Here is a 16,658-nt window from a genome sequence, read left to right on the forward strand (position 1 = left end):
GCAGAATCTGAGCCAGGCCAGCCAGAGCCTGCAGCAGAACATCCAGAGCCAGGCGCAGAATTTGTCGCAAACGTTGCAGCAACAGGCTCAGAATTTGACCCAGAACCTCGGCCAGAGTTTAAGCCAACAGGCGCTGCAACAACAGGCGGCGCAAAACCTCACGCAAAATTTGCAACAGCAGGCGCAAAATTTGACCCAGAATCTGCAACAACAGGCGCAAAACCTGACGCAGAATCTGCAACAACAGGCGCTCAACATGGCGGGCAGCATCGCTCAGAACGGTGCCCTCGCCGGGATGAACATGACGGCCAGCCAGCAACAAAATTCTCAAAACTCGATGCTGAGTCCGGGCGCGACGAGCCAGGACTCCCACGACGCCAGCCTCACGGAAAAACTCGTCAACGAGCTGCAGGTGAGAGAGAGAGCAACGCGTAACGCGTTTGTTATTATACGATTTCGAGAACGGACGAGCAAGCAGGAAGGGAACGTGAACGCTCGTTCTCCCTTCTTTTTCCTCGTCTTCTTCTCCTTCTTCTTCTTCTTCTTCTTTTTTTCCCCCCTCTTTTTTTCTACTTTTGCCCTCCTCCCCTTCTCTCCTTCTCTCTTCTCCATTTTCTCTTTTTCTTTTTCTTTTTTTTTTTTTTTCTCTTCTTTATTTTCTCGATCTCGGTCCGTCGTACTTCTCTCCGTCCGTAAGCTGCGAAGAGAAGAGATAAATAACTGGGACGAGGCAACCGCGATAAAAGTGCATAATGCGCCGATAAATAGGGTCATTCACTTGAGCCGACTGACGCCGGACAATACTTTCAAACAGTTTCTACCGATGGAGAAAAATACGCGTCTCCTCTTTCGATCTCACGCATCTCTTTTATTCTCTCGCACGCTCGTTCCGCTTTCGATAACGACCGCGAAAATAACCACGCTAATGATTCTCTCTACGATTCTCTCTCTCCACACGCTCCTTTCCGCGCAAAAATGGAAAATGTCGCGTCGCGTCGAAACTTAAATTCGAATTGTTTTGCCATTCGAGTCCTCCTAAACTCGTCCGTATAAATTTTCTTTTTCTTCTCTTTTTTTTCCCGTTCGGGGAATTCGATCCGATCGAACCGAAAAAAAGAAAGAAAGAAAGAAAGAAAGAAAGAGAGAAAGAAAAAGAATATAAAAAAAGAGAGAGAAAAGAAGAGACGCGAATAATCGGCAGGTTAGAGGAGGACCTCCCCTCCCCCCCTCCAGTCTGTTCCCGTCCGTATCGGCTTAACTGGATGACTTTCAATAAATCGCGCTACATCGTCGACAATTTCGCTGACCGTTTGAATCTGCGACTGTACCGAGATACACTGACCATGGTTCACGCACATCGGAATACGTTGACTTACCACATCGCGTACCAACCGCGTATATACACGTATATAACCCGCGTGTTACGTGGAACGAGCAAGAGAGGGAGAGTGAGAGAGTGATCGCGATAGAGCGACAAAGAGAGAGAGAGAGAACAAGAGAGAGTGAACGTTGCGCGCGAGATCGCGCGCGCGCGCGCGAGCGCGCTCCAGCTAGCTAGCAGGCAGGCAGGCAGGCAGGCAGGCAGGCAAGGCAAGCCAAGCCAAGCAAGCAAGCAAGCAAGCAACCAGCCAGCCAGCCAGCCAGCCAGCCAGCCAGCCCGCCAGCCAGCCAGTCAGCCAGCCAGCCACGCACACATTAGAGTCACGGGGCCACAAATGCAAACGCGGCCCACGCACACCGATGCGAGGAGATGCAGATACGTCGTCTCTCGGGGTTCTTGACCCGCGCAACACAGATAATACTATACGCATACGTCATACGGTACGCCGAGAAGATGTTCTCGAGAAAATATCGCGGCGTGCTTCTGCGATGCCACAGTCCGCGAGCTTCGATACGAGGAAACTAAGTAAATATATCCCCGCAGATCCGCTTCGGTCTCACCGCTAATAGGAATCCGAAACCTTTTTCGCTCACGGCCATTATATACACGCGCGCGTACACGCGTACACGTACACACACGCACACGCGGCACACACGCATACACGGGGCAACGGTGAATTCGTCGCAACGGGCAGATTTTACGATACGTATACGCCATCCATTTCACGGACCGAAGGATGACTAAGGATGACGATGGACGATAAATGGCGGTGGAAAAAGTTGAACGACTTCTCGTTCGCACGACAACAGCGAACCAACACGAGATCCGAGTGTCTGCGTCACTTTTACAACGCGGATGATTCTTTTTCTTTTTTTTTTTTTTTTTCTCCTCCTTTGAACTTTGACAAAGTTCAACAAGTATCCACCGCCATATTTTTTTTTCTATCTTTCTTTCTTTTTTTTTTTCTTTAGATCGATTTTCCCCGTTTCTCGATCGAACTTTTTTACAGCGTAGCGTTCGTCTCGTCGAACTTGTCTTCGATTCTACTTGTCTTCTAGGAATGAAAGCGATTTTGCGTAGTGTATTGGCGGAGTATAAAAAAAAAAAAAAAAAAAGAGAAAAAAAAGAAAAGGAAAGTGAACTAACACGAGCCTCCTGTCTTGCCCGATAGTCTCGTGCCTCTGCGGCGGGACTTGGAGGTGCGGGAGGCGCCGGCGGAGGCGGAGGAATGGGCAACATCAGCGAACGCACCCTCGAGGAATGCTGGTCCACCCTGCAACGAGTGAGTTGAACACTCAGCCCGTTCAAAATCCCCTTATTATTTCTCCTCGTCGCACAGCTTCCTGCAACTTCTCGCTATTATTTTTTTTTTTTTTTGCTCTCTCTGTAGTTTTACTTTTTTTATTTATTTATTTTTTTTTTTTCTCGTCAATTCGTACACATTTCGCGCAAGGCTCGTCGCGATTCTCTCTCTTATTTCGTGCATCCAATTAATCCTCCTTTTTTTTTTCTTCTTTTCCACACACACATATACGCACACATATGTAATTATAATGATACATCTCCCGCACGTTATATCAATCGTTTACTCAATCGTTTCCTCTCTGGCGATCTTTCGATTTCGCACGATAATTCGCACGAATCGTTCATTTCTTTTCTTCTTTTTCTCCCGTTTCTTCTTCTCCTCTTTCTTTTTTTTTCCTTTCTTCGTCTCGATTCCCCGTCTCGAAGGAGACGAATCGAGGGATCCGAGGACTCGCATCGTTTTCTTTCTTTCCTCCCACCCTCCCCCTCCCCATTCCATTTTTTTTTCTCTCGTTACACTCATCGCACATAGTCTCTTTATCGCAGCTCTAGCATGCTCTACGTGCGTGTATGCGCTTCTTCTCTCGCAGATATTTATTTATTCATTTATTTTTTTTAATATTAAGAAACCGCTTCGCAATCGCTAAGTATCGTTCATACGAACGATAAACTGCTCAACGACAACTGCTCTCGATCGTCGATAAATTTACGTTTGACCGCCGTGGCGGTTCGATCGATCGATCCATTACGCGTAACCATTACGATTACGATTTACCACGAGCGGAGGAGATTTTTTTTTTATTTATACCGATAATACCGTGGTACATAATAGGTAGATGATCGAGCGTCTCGAACAACGGTATCTTCCGTATATATATATATATATATATACATATATAAAATATATATATATATATACGCAAGATAATACAGCGTTTAATTGTTCCATACGCGTATTCCACGCACGATGCAACCGATTTAATAGGACACTCTGTCGCGATCGATACGTACGACTCTCCTCGTATATGGCGTTGTCCTTTTACGAGGGGAAGAAGAAGGAGCGAACCGAAATGAAGGGAAGGGAAAGGGAAGGGAAGGAAAGGAAAAGAATGGAGAGGAAAGGAAACACCGCTAACGAGCCGTGAATCGAATTCTCTGGACTATCCGTTCGAGAAGAGACGAGTCTTTCGCCCGCCCGTCGAAAGAAAAGGGAAGAATTGTGGTGGTTGCGGACGGTTAAAAAGAAAGACAGACAGACAGACAGACAGAGAGAGGGAAAGGGAAAGATCCCCCCGGCTCTCGCGCAAAACTTTTAAATTCTCCTACCACCACGCAGAGAGAGGCAGTAATAGTAGTACGAAAAGCAACAATTTGTTTCGCTAAGTAGCCACCGCGTTCTTTTGTTTTTCCCCCCGGTTTCTTTTATTCCTCCTTGCCACTCGGGGAGGGAGGGAGGGAGGGAGGAGGCGGGGGGATGGATGGATGGATGGATGGAAAGGTGGTAAAGGTGGCGCTCCCTCCCCTTCCCCTCGCCTATCGCCACCTTGAAAGTGGCCGAAGGAGGGAGGGAGGGAGGGGCGAGACGTTGGCGAACTTTGGGAAAATCGCAAAAACGCCGCACGATGGCGAAGTTTTCGCGTTTTCCCGGGGATTTAATTAAAACATTCGCCTCCTTTGTATAAAGCCGGCTTCGTGTATATAACCGCATCGTGAATCTCCCCGCCCGGTTCAGGAACCGGCGCCCGCTTCCGGCTTGTGCTCGCGACAAAACCGCGACCGTATCCATCCCTTTCCTCCGCGGCGAGAGCGAAAGCGAAAGCGTGCGATGATCGACGGGGAAAGGGGAAGGGGAGGAGGGGAGGGGGAAGAAAAGAAGGGAGAGGGAAAAAAGAAAAGAAGGATGGGAATCGGGGGGCAAGGAGCACGACGCGAAATAAATACGCGATTCGAGTGACGAATGAGAAAACAAAGGGTGGTACGGAAGGAAGGTGGAAAGGAAGGAAGGAAGGAAGGAAGGAAGGAAGGATTAAAGCGGCGCAACGTTGTATAAACACTCGTCGCGAGAGTGATTCTCATGAGAGGGGTTCTCTCGATCAGGGGGAGGGGGGAGGAGGAAAGAGAAAGAGAAAGAGAAAAAGAGAGAGAGAGGTTTTCTTTTCTTTTTTTTTGTTCTTTGACCGGCTCGAAAATTAAAATCCAATTATTTTCGACACCTTTGCGCGACCCTCCGGCATTTTCAAATGAATTTTTTGCCCCCAAACTCATTTCCCTCCCCGGGAGTCCCTCGCTCCTTCCTCGACGAACGCCGAGCGCCGTTAAACCGGTTCGAAACGAATCGAAGGTAACGTTACGCGGCAACGATGGGCTTTTTACCCTTGACCGATCCACGATCCCGATTTTGAATCGGGACGACGACAGCTGCCAGAACCGGAACCTCGCCACGGGGAAAAGAAGAGAAGGAGGAAGAGGAAGAGGAGGAGGAGGGAGTGGGAGAAGAAGAGGAAGAAGAGGAAGAAGAGGGAGAGAAGGAAGACGAAGATGGGGAACGGGGGAGGAGGGGGGGAAGGGGGAGAGGAAACAGATCGAAGTTATTCGCATATAATCTCATGGACGTAACGCGGAAGAGCGCGTGGAAAACGCAACGAGGTAAATTGTCTCCCAAATTCGTCGCTCTTCGTTTCGTTACGATACGATATCGTAAAGTGGATCACAAAAGGTGGAAACAACAACAAAAAACCGGTGGAGGAAAGGAAAAACGCGTTTCTCACGTTCGCCATCCCCTTCGGGGCGCAACCATTTTTTTGCCTTCAACCCCCGAGTGGTTCCATCGTATTATTTAAATAACGGTGTTCACGCGCGTTGCATTGTTTCGTACTAACCCTTCTACTATTACGAAAAAGGGGATGAGAAAGAGAGAGAGAGAGAGAGAGATCTTTCTCCGTTGCGAACGGGAGGAAGAAAAACCGGAGGAAGGAGATGAAAGACTCGAAGAAGGGCGGGAAGAGGTAGAGTAGAGGTACTTCCGTGCCGCGTGGCCGTTACGGCGAAGGCAAAATTACGACATCTCAAGTCCAGGGGCAACCATCCTACCTTCCTCCCCTACATTCTCTTTACGTACAAAGTTTCCTGGCTTTTCAGTAATTTTCTATGATTTTCAGATCGCATGATCGCTAACAATAACGCAGGCCGCCCCGTGCCGGCTGTTAAGATCGCCTCTAATCGAATTGTTCGATCTTCGGAATCAAAGCGAATTCCCGAGACAACTGCCTCCTCCCCCTCTCGCGGAAGGGAGAGCACCGGAAATAGCAAAATTTCCAAGGAATCGCGTTTCTATCCGCGTTCGAAACTATCCGTCCGTTAAAAGGCGACGATGGCCTTTGTGGTGGTCGTCCGAATCGACGAGGGAAAAATCGAGGGAAAATTTTCGACGAGGAAGGGGGAGAGGGCGGAAAACTAACGGAGAAAAGCTGAGAGAAGGAGGAAAGGTTGCAAAGTGGTGTGGCGGCGGCGGCGGCGGCGGCGGTGGAACGTTCTTCGTACGAGCCCGCGTTGTACGGTTGTTCTTTCTTCCTCTTCTTTTTCCATCTCTCGCTCGTTCTCTCTCTCTCTCTCTCTCTCTCTCCTTCCTCGTCGTTCGCTCGCGCGGTTCCGCCATGACCTACCCCAAGCGCGGTCGGCGGAGAAAAAGAAAGAAAGAAAGAAGGAGCGAAACGAGGAGGGGAGGGGAAGGGAAGGAGGAGGCGGAGGAGGGAAGGGAGGCGAACCGAGAGAGACGGGGAGAGAGAGAGAGAGAGAGAGAGAGAGAGAGAGAGAGGAGGAGGGAAAGGGAGTGGAGGAGGAGGAGGAGGAGGAGGAGGAGAGAACTCGCGCGCCCACACACGGCTTCCAAGTTGCAACGTGGATGACCACGTTGGATGGAGAGGAAGGAGCGAGCGAGATGGAGGGAAGGGAGAGGAACGGAGAGGAAAAAAGGGAGGAGGGCGAGGAGTGGACGGAATAGAGTTTATTCTTTGTGTCGCGCGTATGGTTACGCGCTTTTTTTTTTATCGTTCGTTGACTCCGCTCCGCGTTCTGCAGTCGCGTTCACCGCATCGCTCGCCACGATAAGATTACATTCACAGGGGCGGTCATGCGCGATCACGCCAAACTCCCAAACATCCGCGCGCTTTTTCCCTCCCTCGCCAGATTTCGCCTTCGTTTCGAGATCACCTCGCCTCCTCCTCCTCCTCCTCCTCCTCCTCCTCCTCGTCCTCGGAGGAGACGCGTCGATAAAGTCATCGAGAGGATGACACGTATGTACGCTCTCGTTCCTTCCATCCTCCACGCGAAAAATGAAAAAAAAAATCGACCGATTCTGTCGTCTGCGTGTACTACGTTTTACACCCGTTTCGATATTTTCCCGAATTGAAATCGCATCGGTGCGAACGGTGCGTACGTTTCTCGGCGATCGCGCGAGAGTGGAGCAAGAATAGAGTATCGACCGAACTTATTAAACAACCGTTATCCTACGTGCCACCGGTAATTGTTGCAAACTCGAAACGTGACGCGTACGCAACACCCATTATCCCGCCGCGCCGCGCCGCTTCTCCACTCGAATGCGAAACATTCGGGTGGCGTGTAACGCGGCCCCTGGCCGCGTTGAGGAGAGAGGAGAGAGGGGAGGAAAGAAACGCGATCGAGGAAGAGCGGGAAGAGGAGGAAGGAGGAGAGGAAAACGGAAAAACGTGGAAATCGTGGGAGATAGGCGGATAGGATAGGTTATATACTCTCTTGTACTTCGAGGATAGGTCTGAGCGGAGAGTCGAGAGAAATCTCAGCGGCCGATCGCGAGAGAGAGAGAGGGAGAGACCGCGCGCGTATCCCAGAACCTTTCCTCTCCTCTGTTGGTCGGAGCTGCCGCGGCAAAAGATCGTTGCCCTTCTAAATATAAGTTTGCAAAATCGAACAGCAAAACTGCCGAGTTTTGCCGTGGTCTGTGCGCCTCTGTGTGTATATTGCCGGTAGATCAGCCCCCTTCTTCTTCTTCTTCTTCTTCTTCTTCTTCTTCTTCTTCTTCTTCTTCTTCTTCTTCCTCTCGTTCGTCCTCTTCTCTTCCGCCGACTGGCCCCCGCCGATTCTCGCGCTCCTCTTTCAACCGGAGTCGCTTGGTCCTCCTCCGCCAGAGCGTATCCTCCATCGAGCTCTCTCTCCTACTCCCTCGAGCGTCCGTTCCTATATCTACCACCTCCTTCGTATCCTCTCTTCCACTCCCTCCAAACCCGATCCCCTCCCCGCCGCGCCGCGCTTCGTGACCTCCAAGGCCTGCGAATCCGCTCTTTCGTTCGCGTTGACTTTCGGACAAAATTCGCCTGCTCCCCGCTGAAACGTAGTCGTAGGTCAGGATCCAATCCACGCCCGCCCGCTCGCTCGCTCGCTCGCCCGTTTCGCGCGCCATACGCGCGTCATCCCGTCCCCGTCCCCGTCCCCGTCCCCGTCTCCGTCCACGCCAATCCCAAAACGAATCGAGACGCGGGTTTTCGCGAGAAAACAAAAAAAAAAAAAAGAAAAAAAAAGAAAAAAAGAAAAGAAAAAGAAACGCGAGAAGGGAACTCGCGTTTAGACGAGTTTAAACCTGGAATCGATACCGTTCGCCATCAATTATGCATCACGAACTCTATTGCGCCACGGTTTTCCTGCTTTGATTTTCGAATCCGCTATTCCTCGCTCGTCAAACATTCATTGTTTCGAAATACGTTTATACATTCCGGATTGCCGAGCATCCAGCCTCTTTTCTTCCCATCCAGCAAAGTTTCAAGGAAAAATGGAAACCGAAACGCGAGATTCCGAATTTATCGGGGAATTTGTCGACCTGGTTATCGAAAGAAAGAAAGGAAGGAGGGGAGGGGGAGAGATGCGCGAGACGAAAGCGAAGATAAAGACGAAAAAAAGAAAAGAAGAAGAAAAGAAGAAGAAGAAAAGAGGAGAAAAAGATCTTCTGGGCGCGTGGAAAAAATAACCGAGTCGGAATCTGGGTCAGGGGGGCTGTGCAATCGCAACGTGCCAATGTCAGCCGAATAGATCGCAAGGCCAGCGAAATGGTGAGCAGCGAAAGAAAAAAAAGAGCGCACGCTCGATCGAGCATCGATCCTCGCCTCGATGGGGTTGGAAAGAAAACGAACAAAAAAAAAAAAAGAAAAGAAAAGAAAAGAAAAGAAAAGAAAAGAAAGGAACCTTTCTCCCAAGAAGAAGAAGAAATGGCGAAGACGATATCGATCGGAAAATGATTCCTCGACGAATCTCGCGACTCGACAGAAAAACCGAAGACGAAGACGTTACGCGAGGAATTTCGAGCGAAACGAAACGTTTTTTTCTCTCTCTCTGTCTCTCTCTCTCTCTCTCTCTCTCTCTCCTCTTAGACGAACGCAACAGCAGCAGCAGCAGGCAACGGCGGCAACAGCAGCAGCACCACGCTTATCCTATAAGGCGGATGAAAGAGCAAAGAGCGTGCACGTTGCAACGGCGAACGGTCGGCGTCATCGTCATCGTCATCTCGTGCATGCGTGGGTGAATAGCCTGGCCGGTCTCGAGCAACGCGGACGGGAGAGACGGAGAGGCGGGAGAACCTCGAGGAGAGAGCGACAGAGAGAGGGAGGGAGAGAGAGAGAGAGAGAGAGAGAGGGAAAGAGGGAGAGAAGGCGAGCAAGCGGAGAGATCAGAATGAGAAGTCGTCGCGAAAGAAAGACAGCGAGCATCGAGCGCGGCAAAGAGGGGCAAAGAGGGGCAAAGAGGGCCCGCGAGAAAGAAAGACGCGGCTCACCATCGTCGTCGATCTTTCTTTCTTTCCTTCTTTCTTTCTTTCTTTCCTTCTTTCTTTCCTTCTCCATTCCCTCCCCCCCCCACCCACCCTCTATTCTCGCGAGATTCCCTCCTCGTCTCGACCTCGAAACGAACGGTCGAATTTGCGAACGAAATTACTTGGAAATCTCGATCGACGATCGATGTCCAACTCTTCTCGAACGCCTCGAAACCTCGTCTCCTCGGAGGACGGAGACTAGATTCCGCTACTATCCGTTTTCGCACGGATCAGTAGCGAAACGCTGCCGTCCCGTGCATCATCCCTATTAGACACACGGTGTTGATGAAACATGCACGATCCCGAGTTAGCGGGATGGCAAAGACGCAACCCCACTCCGCAAACTCTGGTGGATCCGCTCTGCTAGCTTCTCGAGCCGAGTATTCTACCTTCGGACCTTCGCGCCAGTGCCCCCCACCGGTCGGTACCCGGCCAATCGGCCGCGAGGACGCCGGCGTGAAGCCTACGCGGCGGCGGGCAGGCCGATTCTCGCCGGCGCCCCAGCATTTTATACGGAAAAGACTCTTTAACGAAGCACAAGGTGCGCACGCACGACCAACTTCACGCGACACCACGCGCGCACCGCGTCACACGCACACGGGGAGGCGAGAGTGCGACGAAGACGACGACCACGACGACCACGACGACGACGACGACGACCGAGACGAAGACGAAGACGAAGACGAAGACGAAGACGAAGACGAAGACGAAGACTAAGACGAAGACTAAGACGACGACGACGACGACGACGACGACGTATACGAGAACGTTACGGTACGAGGTATCCTTCTCCCTTCTTCCATCCTCTCCCCCTTTCGACGCCGTATTTTTTCTCGTTGACGAATCGGAGAGAAAACGGAGGAGGCCGCCCGAGAGAGGCCGAGATCGACGACACCGAAAGAGAGAAAGTCGATCATCCGAAGCGGGCAAGAGAAACGGTGGAGGGCGTACGGGAGCGTAACACCACTAGGAGGAGGAGGAGGAGGAGGAGGAGAGCCGAGGGGGATGTCGTTCCGTTGGATCTGAATGGTTCGATGTATCGCGAGGTGATCGTCGAGGAGGAAGAGGAACGGGATCGCAAGTACGCGAGGAAAAACGGCGCAAGATGAGTGACAACGTGCGCGGCATTGACAGCTGACAGCGCGCGAGGAATTCTCTTCGTCTCTCCCGGTATTTACCGCTCTCTCGACTACGTGTTGTACTACGCGCCGGTTTCCTTTTCTCTGCCCTTCCTGTCTTCTCCGCCTCCTCCTCGCCTTCGATTCTCCCGCGAGTTGTGCTCCTACCTTCCTTCCTTCCTTCCTTCCTTCCTTCCTTCCTTCCTTCCTTCCTTCCTCTCCTTCTCTCTTCCTCCTCTTCGTCCTCCTCCACCCGTACTTCGCCGCCCCCACCAGCAGTACATAGCGAGCAACCGCGCCGCGAAGTGCCGCGAACGATGAACTCGGGCAACAGTGTGCCATATTTTGTGATCTTTTTACCTAGCTCCTACCACCGCGTTTTAACTGTGATCCACCTACTCTAGAGAACCGTGCACGAGAGAGGTAAGGAGACATACTCTACTTCTAACCGAGATCATTGGATGGCGGCGCGATCTCCGTCACGGTTCGTTCGACCACTCGTCACGCGCTCTCCCCTCGACTTTCGTCAACCGCTCGTGCACACCCGATCGTTCCGTCCATGCTGAAAAGTTGTTCGAGAGATAGGGGGAGGGGGAGGGGGCGGGGAAGGCGAAAAGGAAGGAAGGAAGGAAGGAAGGAAGGAAGGAAGGATGGAATAGAGGAAGGAAGAAAGGGAGGGAGGGAGAAAAAGAAATTAATCGAATCGATCGAAACCGGGTCGTGCGTCTCGCCTGCCATCCACGCCACGTGTGTACGCGCGTCTCTTCTTCTTCTTTTTCTTCTTCTTCTTCTTCTTCTTTTTCTTCTTCTTCGTCGTCGTCGTCGTCGTCGTCGTCGTCGTCGTCGTCGAGAAACCTTCCTCGTCCGATTCCTAAAGAGCCGTCCTTCCGCGGAATCGCGTACACCAGCGCTACGCATTCCAGAACGAGGACGACGCGCTCCTTCGAGCGCGAAACACCGCCAACTGGATCGGCTCGAAGTCAACGTATCTCGCGGGAGAAAGATCCTTTCGTCGTAGTCCCCCAACGGGAGAAACGCGTGTACGGCATCCACGCGCGATACGATACGGCGCGTTCATTCCACGTTCACACCACGTTCTCTCTTCGAGTCGAATCGAATCGAATCGAATCGAATCGAAACGAAAGGAAACGTGTCGAACCGAAAATTTTCTCTTTTCTCTGGTTCGCGTACGTCGAAAACGAAATATGATTCCTCGTCCAATTTTTCTTTCTTTCTTTCTTTCTTTCTTTCTTTCTTTTTCTCTTCTTCCCTGAATAATCTAAATTCCCCTTCGACGAGGGGAATGAAATTAGTAAAGAGGATTCGACTCGATTCGAACGATGGAGAAACGATTCTTTGTTTCTCTTTTCTTTCTCTTTTCTTTCTTTTTTTTCGGGAGGGCCGAAAACGTGTCGCGAGGCCAGCCGCGACCTACTCCAACCGAGAGAGACCGACCGACCGACCTCCTCTCCTTCGGAGACTCGACACTTGCCAGTCGCCGCGAGAAACGTGTCCCGAACAATTTCGCGTATCTACCTCTCTCTCTCTCTCTCTCTCTCTCCCGTTGCACCGTTGCGAGCACCGGCGAAGCATTTTTCATCGAGTTACTCGAGCCACGGTCGCGAGGAAAGCGATTCTAAGATGGAGAAACACGGCATTTGCATGTGTGCGGGAAGAGAGAGAGAGAGAGAGAGAGAGAGAGAGTGAGAAAGAGAGGGAAAGGGGGAGAGTGGTTGCCGGCACGAGAGGGAGGGAGAAGGAAACAGGCCGCTCGGAGGAAGAGAAGAGATAAACGGAGAGAGATAGGTCGCGTATGCAGATCGCGGCGGAGCGTTCAAAGAAAAATTCTTTTGCCGGCAAAAAACTCGACCGACCCTTCTCTCGCTCGCGGTACGCGTCGAGCCGTGGGAAATTTCGTTAACGAAAGGAGTCCCGTGTCGCGTCCCGTGCGAGAGAAAAGGGAGGGAGGGAGGGAAAGGGAAAAAGAGAAAAAGGGAAAAAACACCCCGATCGACGAAATATCCTTCGCCTCGATTTTTCCTGACCGGATTCGCGCGCTTCTTCTTCTTCTTCTTCTTCTTCTTCTTCTTTCTCCGCTTCTCTCTCTCTCTCTCTCTCTCTCTCTGCTTTCTTCCTCTTGTTTTTCGAGTTCAACGACTCAGTGACCACGAGGTGGGACACGGGTTTGAGAAATGTCAAGAAATGCAGGCACCGTCGCGGAGCGGGTCGCGGGGTAAGGGGGGAGGGCGAGGAGACGAATGTGAAAAGGGAAAGAGACGGAAAGCTGCGGAGAGGCTCGGATAGATAGAAAAGGGAGAAAGAGAGAGAAACAGGAGGAGAAGGCAGCGGACGTGGCAACGGCGCAAATGCAGAATGCACGCTGACATAAAACATACATATATGCAGGATGCAACGAGCAGCATCCACAGCCTTCTCTTCTAGGAGTACTGCGAAGAACGTACACGCTGCTCGACGTAACGCAACTTTTAACCGACTCGACTCGACTCGACTCGACTCCCTTTAAACACACGCGTCTCCTACCTACGTACGAATCTCCCTTACGATTCATTCGCGTTTCATCTGCGTTTCCACCTACGCGGGACACGCACAGGTGTAATAATCCTCCCCGTGTGAATCCTCGAAACGAATTTTGAAGCGGGGACAGAATCCTTCCCTCCCTCCAGGAGGAAGAACATCCGCGTCCACGACGACGACGACGACGACGACGACGACGACGCAGAGACGATCGCTCTTCGATACGAAAGAGACCGGCATTATCGTCGATATAATGACTCCGACTATATTATACACCTCGCTCATATCGTTCTCCATAGATTATCTGCTAATCTCTCGCGGCAATCCTAAGCCTTTTTTTCTTTCTCTTTTCCCCCTCCTCTTCATCCACAACGTCTGCTCGATTTTTATTTTTTTATTCTTCTTTTTTTTTACTTCCCCTCCCTTCCCCTCCCTCCCTCCTTTTTCGCCCAACTAATCTAAAAATTCTCCCGGTCTCGTGAGATTACGAGCCATTCATAGATAAATCGTTTACGATCGTGCGGTTTTTGTGTCTCGAGTTTATTTACACGCAGTCGTGTAACCACGTGTTACGACGGGAAACACACCCTGTATAGAGAGAGAGAGAGAGAGAGAGAGAGAGAGAGAGAGTGAGTGTATGGCGCGAGAAACGAGGTCGTTGACACGTCGAGTTTGCGGATTTTTCAACCGACCAAACGATCCTGCTGCTGCTGCTCTCTCTCTCTCTCTCTCCCTCTCTCCCTCTCCTTCTCACTCCCCATCTCTCTCTCTACTTAGGAGGCGGCTCGATATTTTCGGCTTCGAACCCCCTTTCTTTTATCTTCGACCGTGACTGCCTTCGACGAGGGACGGAACGAACGGGTTGGGAGGGGCGGGGAGGGGAGAGGGACGGGGGAGGGGGGACGAACGCATCGTGGCTGCTGAACCTGACCTCCGACAATACTCCGGCGTCGGCGGCATTCCGTCCAAGCCTCCGCGCGAGCTCTCAGCCTCTCTTTCCCTCCCGATACCATCGCGTGCTCGTTATTAAAATAAATTAAAGATCGCGAGAGACCGTCGCGACCCTTTCTTTCGATACTCGTTATCGTCTTTCTTTCTTTCTTTCTTCCTTTCTCTCTTTCTTTCTCTCTCTCTCTCTCTCTCTTTCTCTCTCTCCCGCCTCCACCGATTCGCATCGTTCGGAAGGAGGAGAAAGAGAGAGAGAGAGAGAGAGAGAGAGAAAGAAAAAGAGAGGAACGAAATTTCGCGAAAAGTCGATCCGAAGCAACAACGAGAATCGAAGGACATCAACTTCTTGAGTCCTTCGGCCGTGATTTGTACGCTGTTACGCGAATGCTTCAGGGCCGTCCCCAGTGTCGAGGATTCAGCAATCGGTCGTGCACTCGGTCAAGGTTGCGCGATTATCGCCACGTTAATACCTTGCTGATCCACTGTGCAAACGTTACAGCGATACCGAGAGAGAGAGAGAGAGCTTTACGCTTTTTATCGTTCCCTGGAAACGGAATGTTCTCGTTTCGTACCGCGTATCACTGTCGTCGCGATCATCTGACAGCCAGATAGATATAGATAGATAGATACAGATATTTATATATATATATATCCAATACGATCGTATCCTTTCGAGACACGAAGAGAAACGTTACCTTTGCTACGCGTTACGTGGGTACGTGGTAAAAATATCTTGCTCGAGTTAAACGGCTATGGTGGAGGAGAGGAGGCGAAAAAGAAACTATACTCCGTGTACTCGGACGGGAGAACTGACCACTGACAAACCCGTTCATATTGTCTTACCTTCCCGCAGCCGTGGCCACGACCGGGTCTACGCGTCGGCGTGTCGGCTGTTGGCATACGACGACGTTGTGATAAAAAAAAAAAGAAAGAGAGAGAGAGAGAGAGAGAAAAGAAAGAAGAAAAAAGGGGGAAAAGAAAAAAAAATATCGTGACGCAGGTTACAACAAGGTTACCACCGCCACGAGACGGTGATACGCGCCACCCCGGCCAAGGCTGTTGCTCCACGATTATTTTAATCGAAGCCAAGATTGGGAAAAAAAATCGTTGCGTCTCGTACGCGAGCGCCGAAGAAGAACTCGAGATTGGAAGCGAGTCCTCGTGTTTTCGACTCAATTAATATAATAGCAGGCGAGTGTTGCTTACTCGCTCGCTCGCTTACGCCATGCTCGTTCGGTTCTCCGAGATTGTGGTTCTGCAACAGGCTGTCGGAGTAGCGCGACCTAAAGAGCGCAAAAAAGAAGAGACGAAGGGAGAGAGAGAGTGGGAGGGCGGGAGGAAGGAAAAAGACGGAGAACTAGCGCGTAATCCGACACGTTCTTACATGGATGCAGCTGGATCTTAAATTCAATACACGCGTGCTTTTTCTCCCGAGCGAGCGCCGCATCGCGCCGTCCCATTCTCTCGATCGATAATTACTCGGCGACGTAACGCTGATCGATCGCCAATCATCCGCCAGCCGGCCGGCCGGCCGGCCGCCCGATTAAGATAACTGCTGCCACCGCGGCCTGGAGAACGCGGACTCCTCGATCGTCCGAGTCAATGGGAACACCGTTAGTCGAGAAAGGATCCTCTCGGATCTTAGCCGAACCGTATGCTAAAAACTAGATGACGCGACCACGCCAACGCGCGCGTATAACAATTTCCATGAGAACGCCGAGTTCCTCCCCCCCTCGACGACGAGTCCGAATTTTGAAGAAATGAAGCGCGTGTAAAGGGGAAGAGGGAGGGAGGGTAGAGAACGAAGGATGATCGAGCGAAACGCGTCTGCGATGGATCGTAAACGGATACGCGGGGGATAATTCGAGTATTGCATTATCGACCGCTATTCAAGTTTGTCGATCGAGGATCGAGGATTCTCGCGAGGAGATTTGGTAACTCGAGCCGAAAAGCGTCGATCGATTCGACTCGTTCGGTGTTTTCCGAGGATTTATTTCTAACGCGCGTACGCCCCTTCCTCTCCTCTCCTCTCCTCTCCTCCCACTTTCTCACTCCGATAGCGGGATTCGTAATCGAATATCACCAAGCGGAATTAATAATTGATTGGAGAGCGCACGACGGACACGACGGACACGACGGATGCGACGCAAATTTAAAGAAAAAATCCGACCGAATTCATCGAGTTGTGTGTATCGCTTATTTCCATCCTCGCCTGTTCTCTCCTCGTCTTTTCTTTCTTTCCTTCCCTTACCCGCGTCTCCGCGTTCCGTTTTATTGCATACGTGTGCGCACACGTATATCGTACGATAGACGACGGTTCTCCGATAGAGAGAAGTAAAGAGAACTCTATTGAAATCCGGTTCGTCAGATATTTGCATATCTTAAAGTTAGGCGTTCGGAACGAAGAGGAGACACGCATCTCCCCGTTCCGAGAGATATTCCTCTAGATTTATTCTCATCGGATTAAACGAAACGAAACGAAACGAAACGAAACGAAACCGCCGTTTTCGTTTCCCGATCGGCGGGGAGGGGGGGGGGG

General features: G+C 51.1%; 1 protein-coding gene across 11 annotated transcripts in view; it reads left to right on the plus strand.

Annotated features, from left to right (window-relative positions):
- LOC122711324 (zinc finger protein 853-like) overlaps positions 1–16,658 on the plus strand; it is a 63,679-nt gene that overhangs the window by 869 nt on the left and 46,152 nt on the right. For 9 of the 11 annotated variants that reach the window (XM_043929993.1, XM_043929994.1, XM_043929996.1 and 6 more), the window contains exons 1-2: positions 1–412; positions 2,553–2,663. The exon at positions 1–412 is cut by the window's left edge. In XM_043929993.1, coding sequence (XP_043785928.1) covers positions 1–412; positions 2,553–2,663 — 523 coding nt within the window. The remainder of the gene's footprint in view (positions 413–2,552; positions 2,664–16,658) is intronic. The other 2 variants (XM_043930002.1, XM_043930003.1) reach the window with 1 other exon arrangement.

Source organism: Apis laboriosa, unplaced genomic scaffold (assembly GCF_014066325.1).
Source record: "Apis laboriosa isolate Shangri-la unplaced genomic scaffold, ASM1406632v1 scaffold16_cov148, whole genome shotgun sequence".
Lineage (NCBI taxonomy): Eukaryota > Metazoa > Arthropoda > Insecta > Hymenoptera > Apidae > Apis > Apis laboriosa.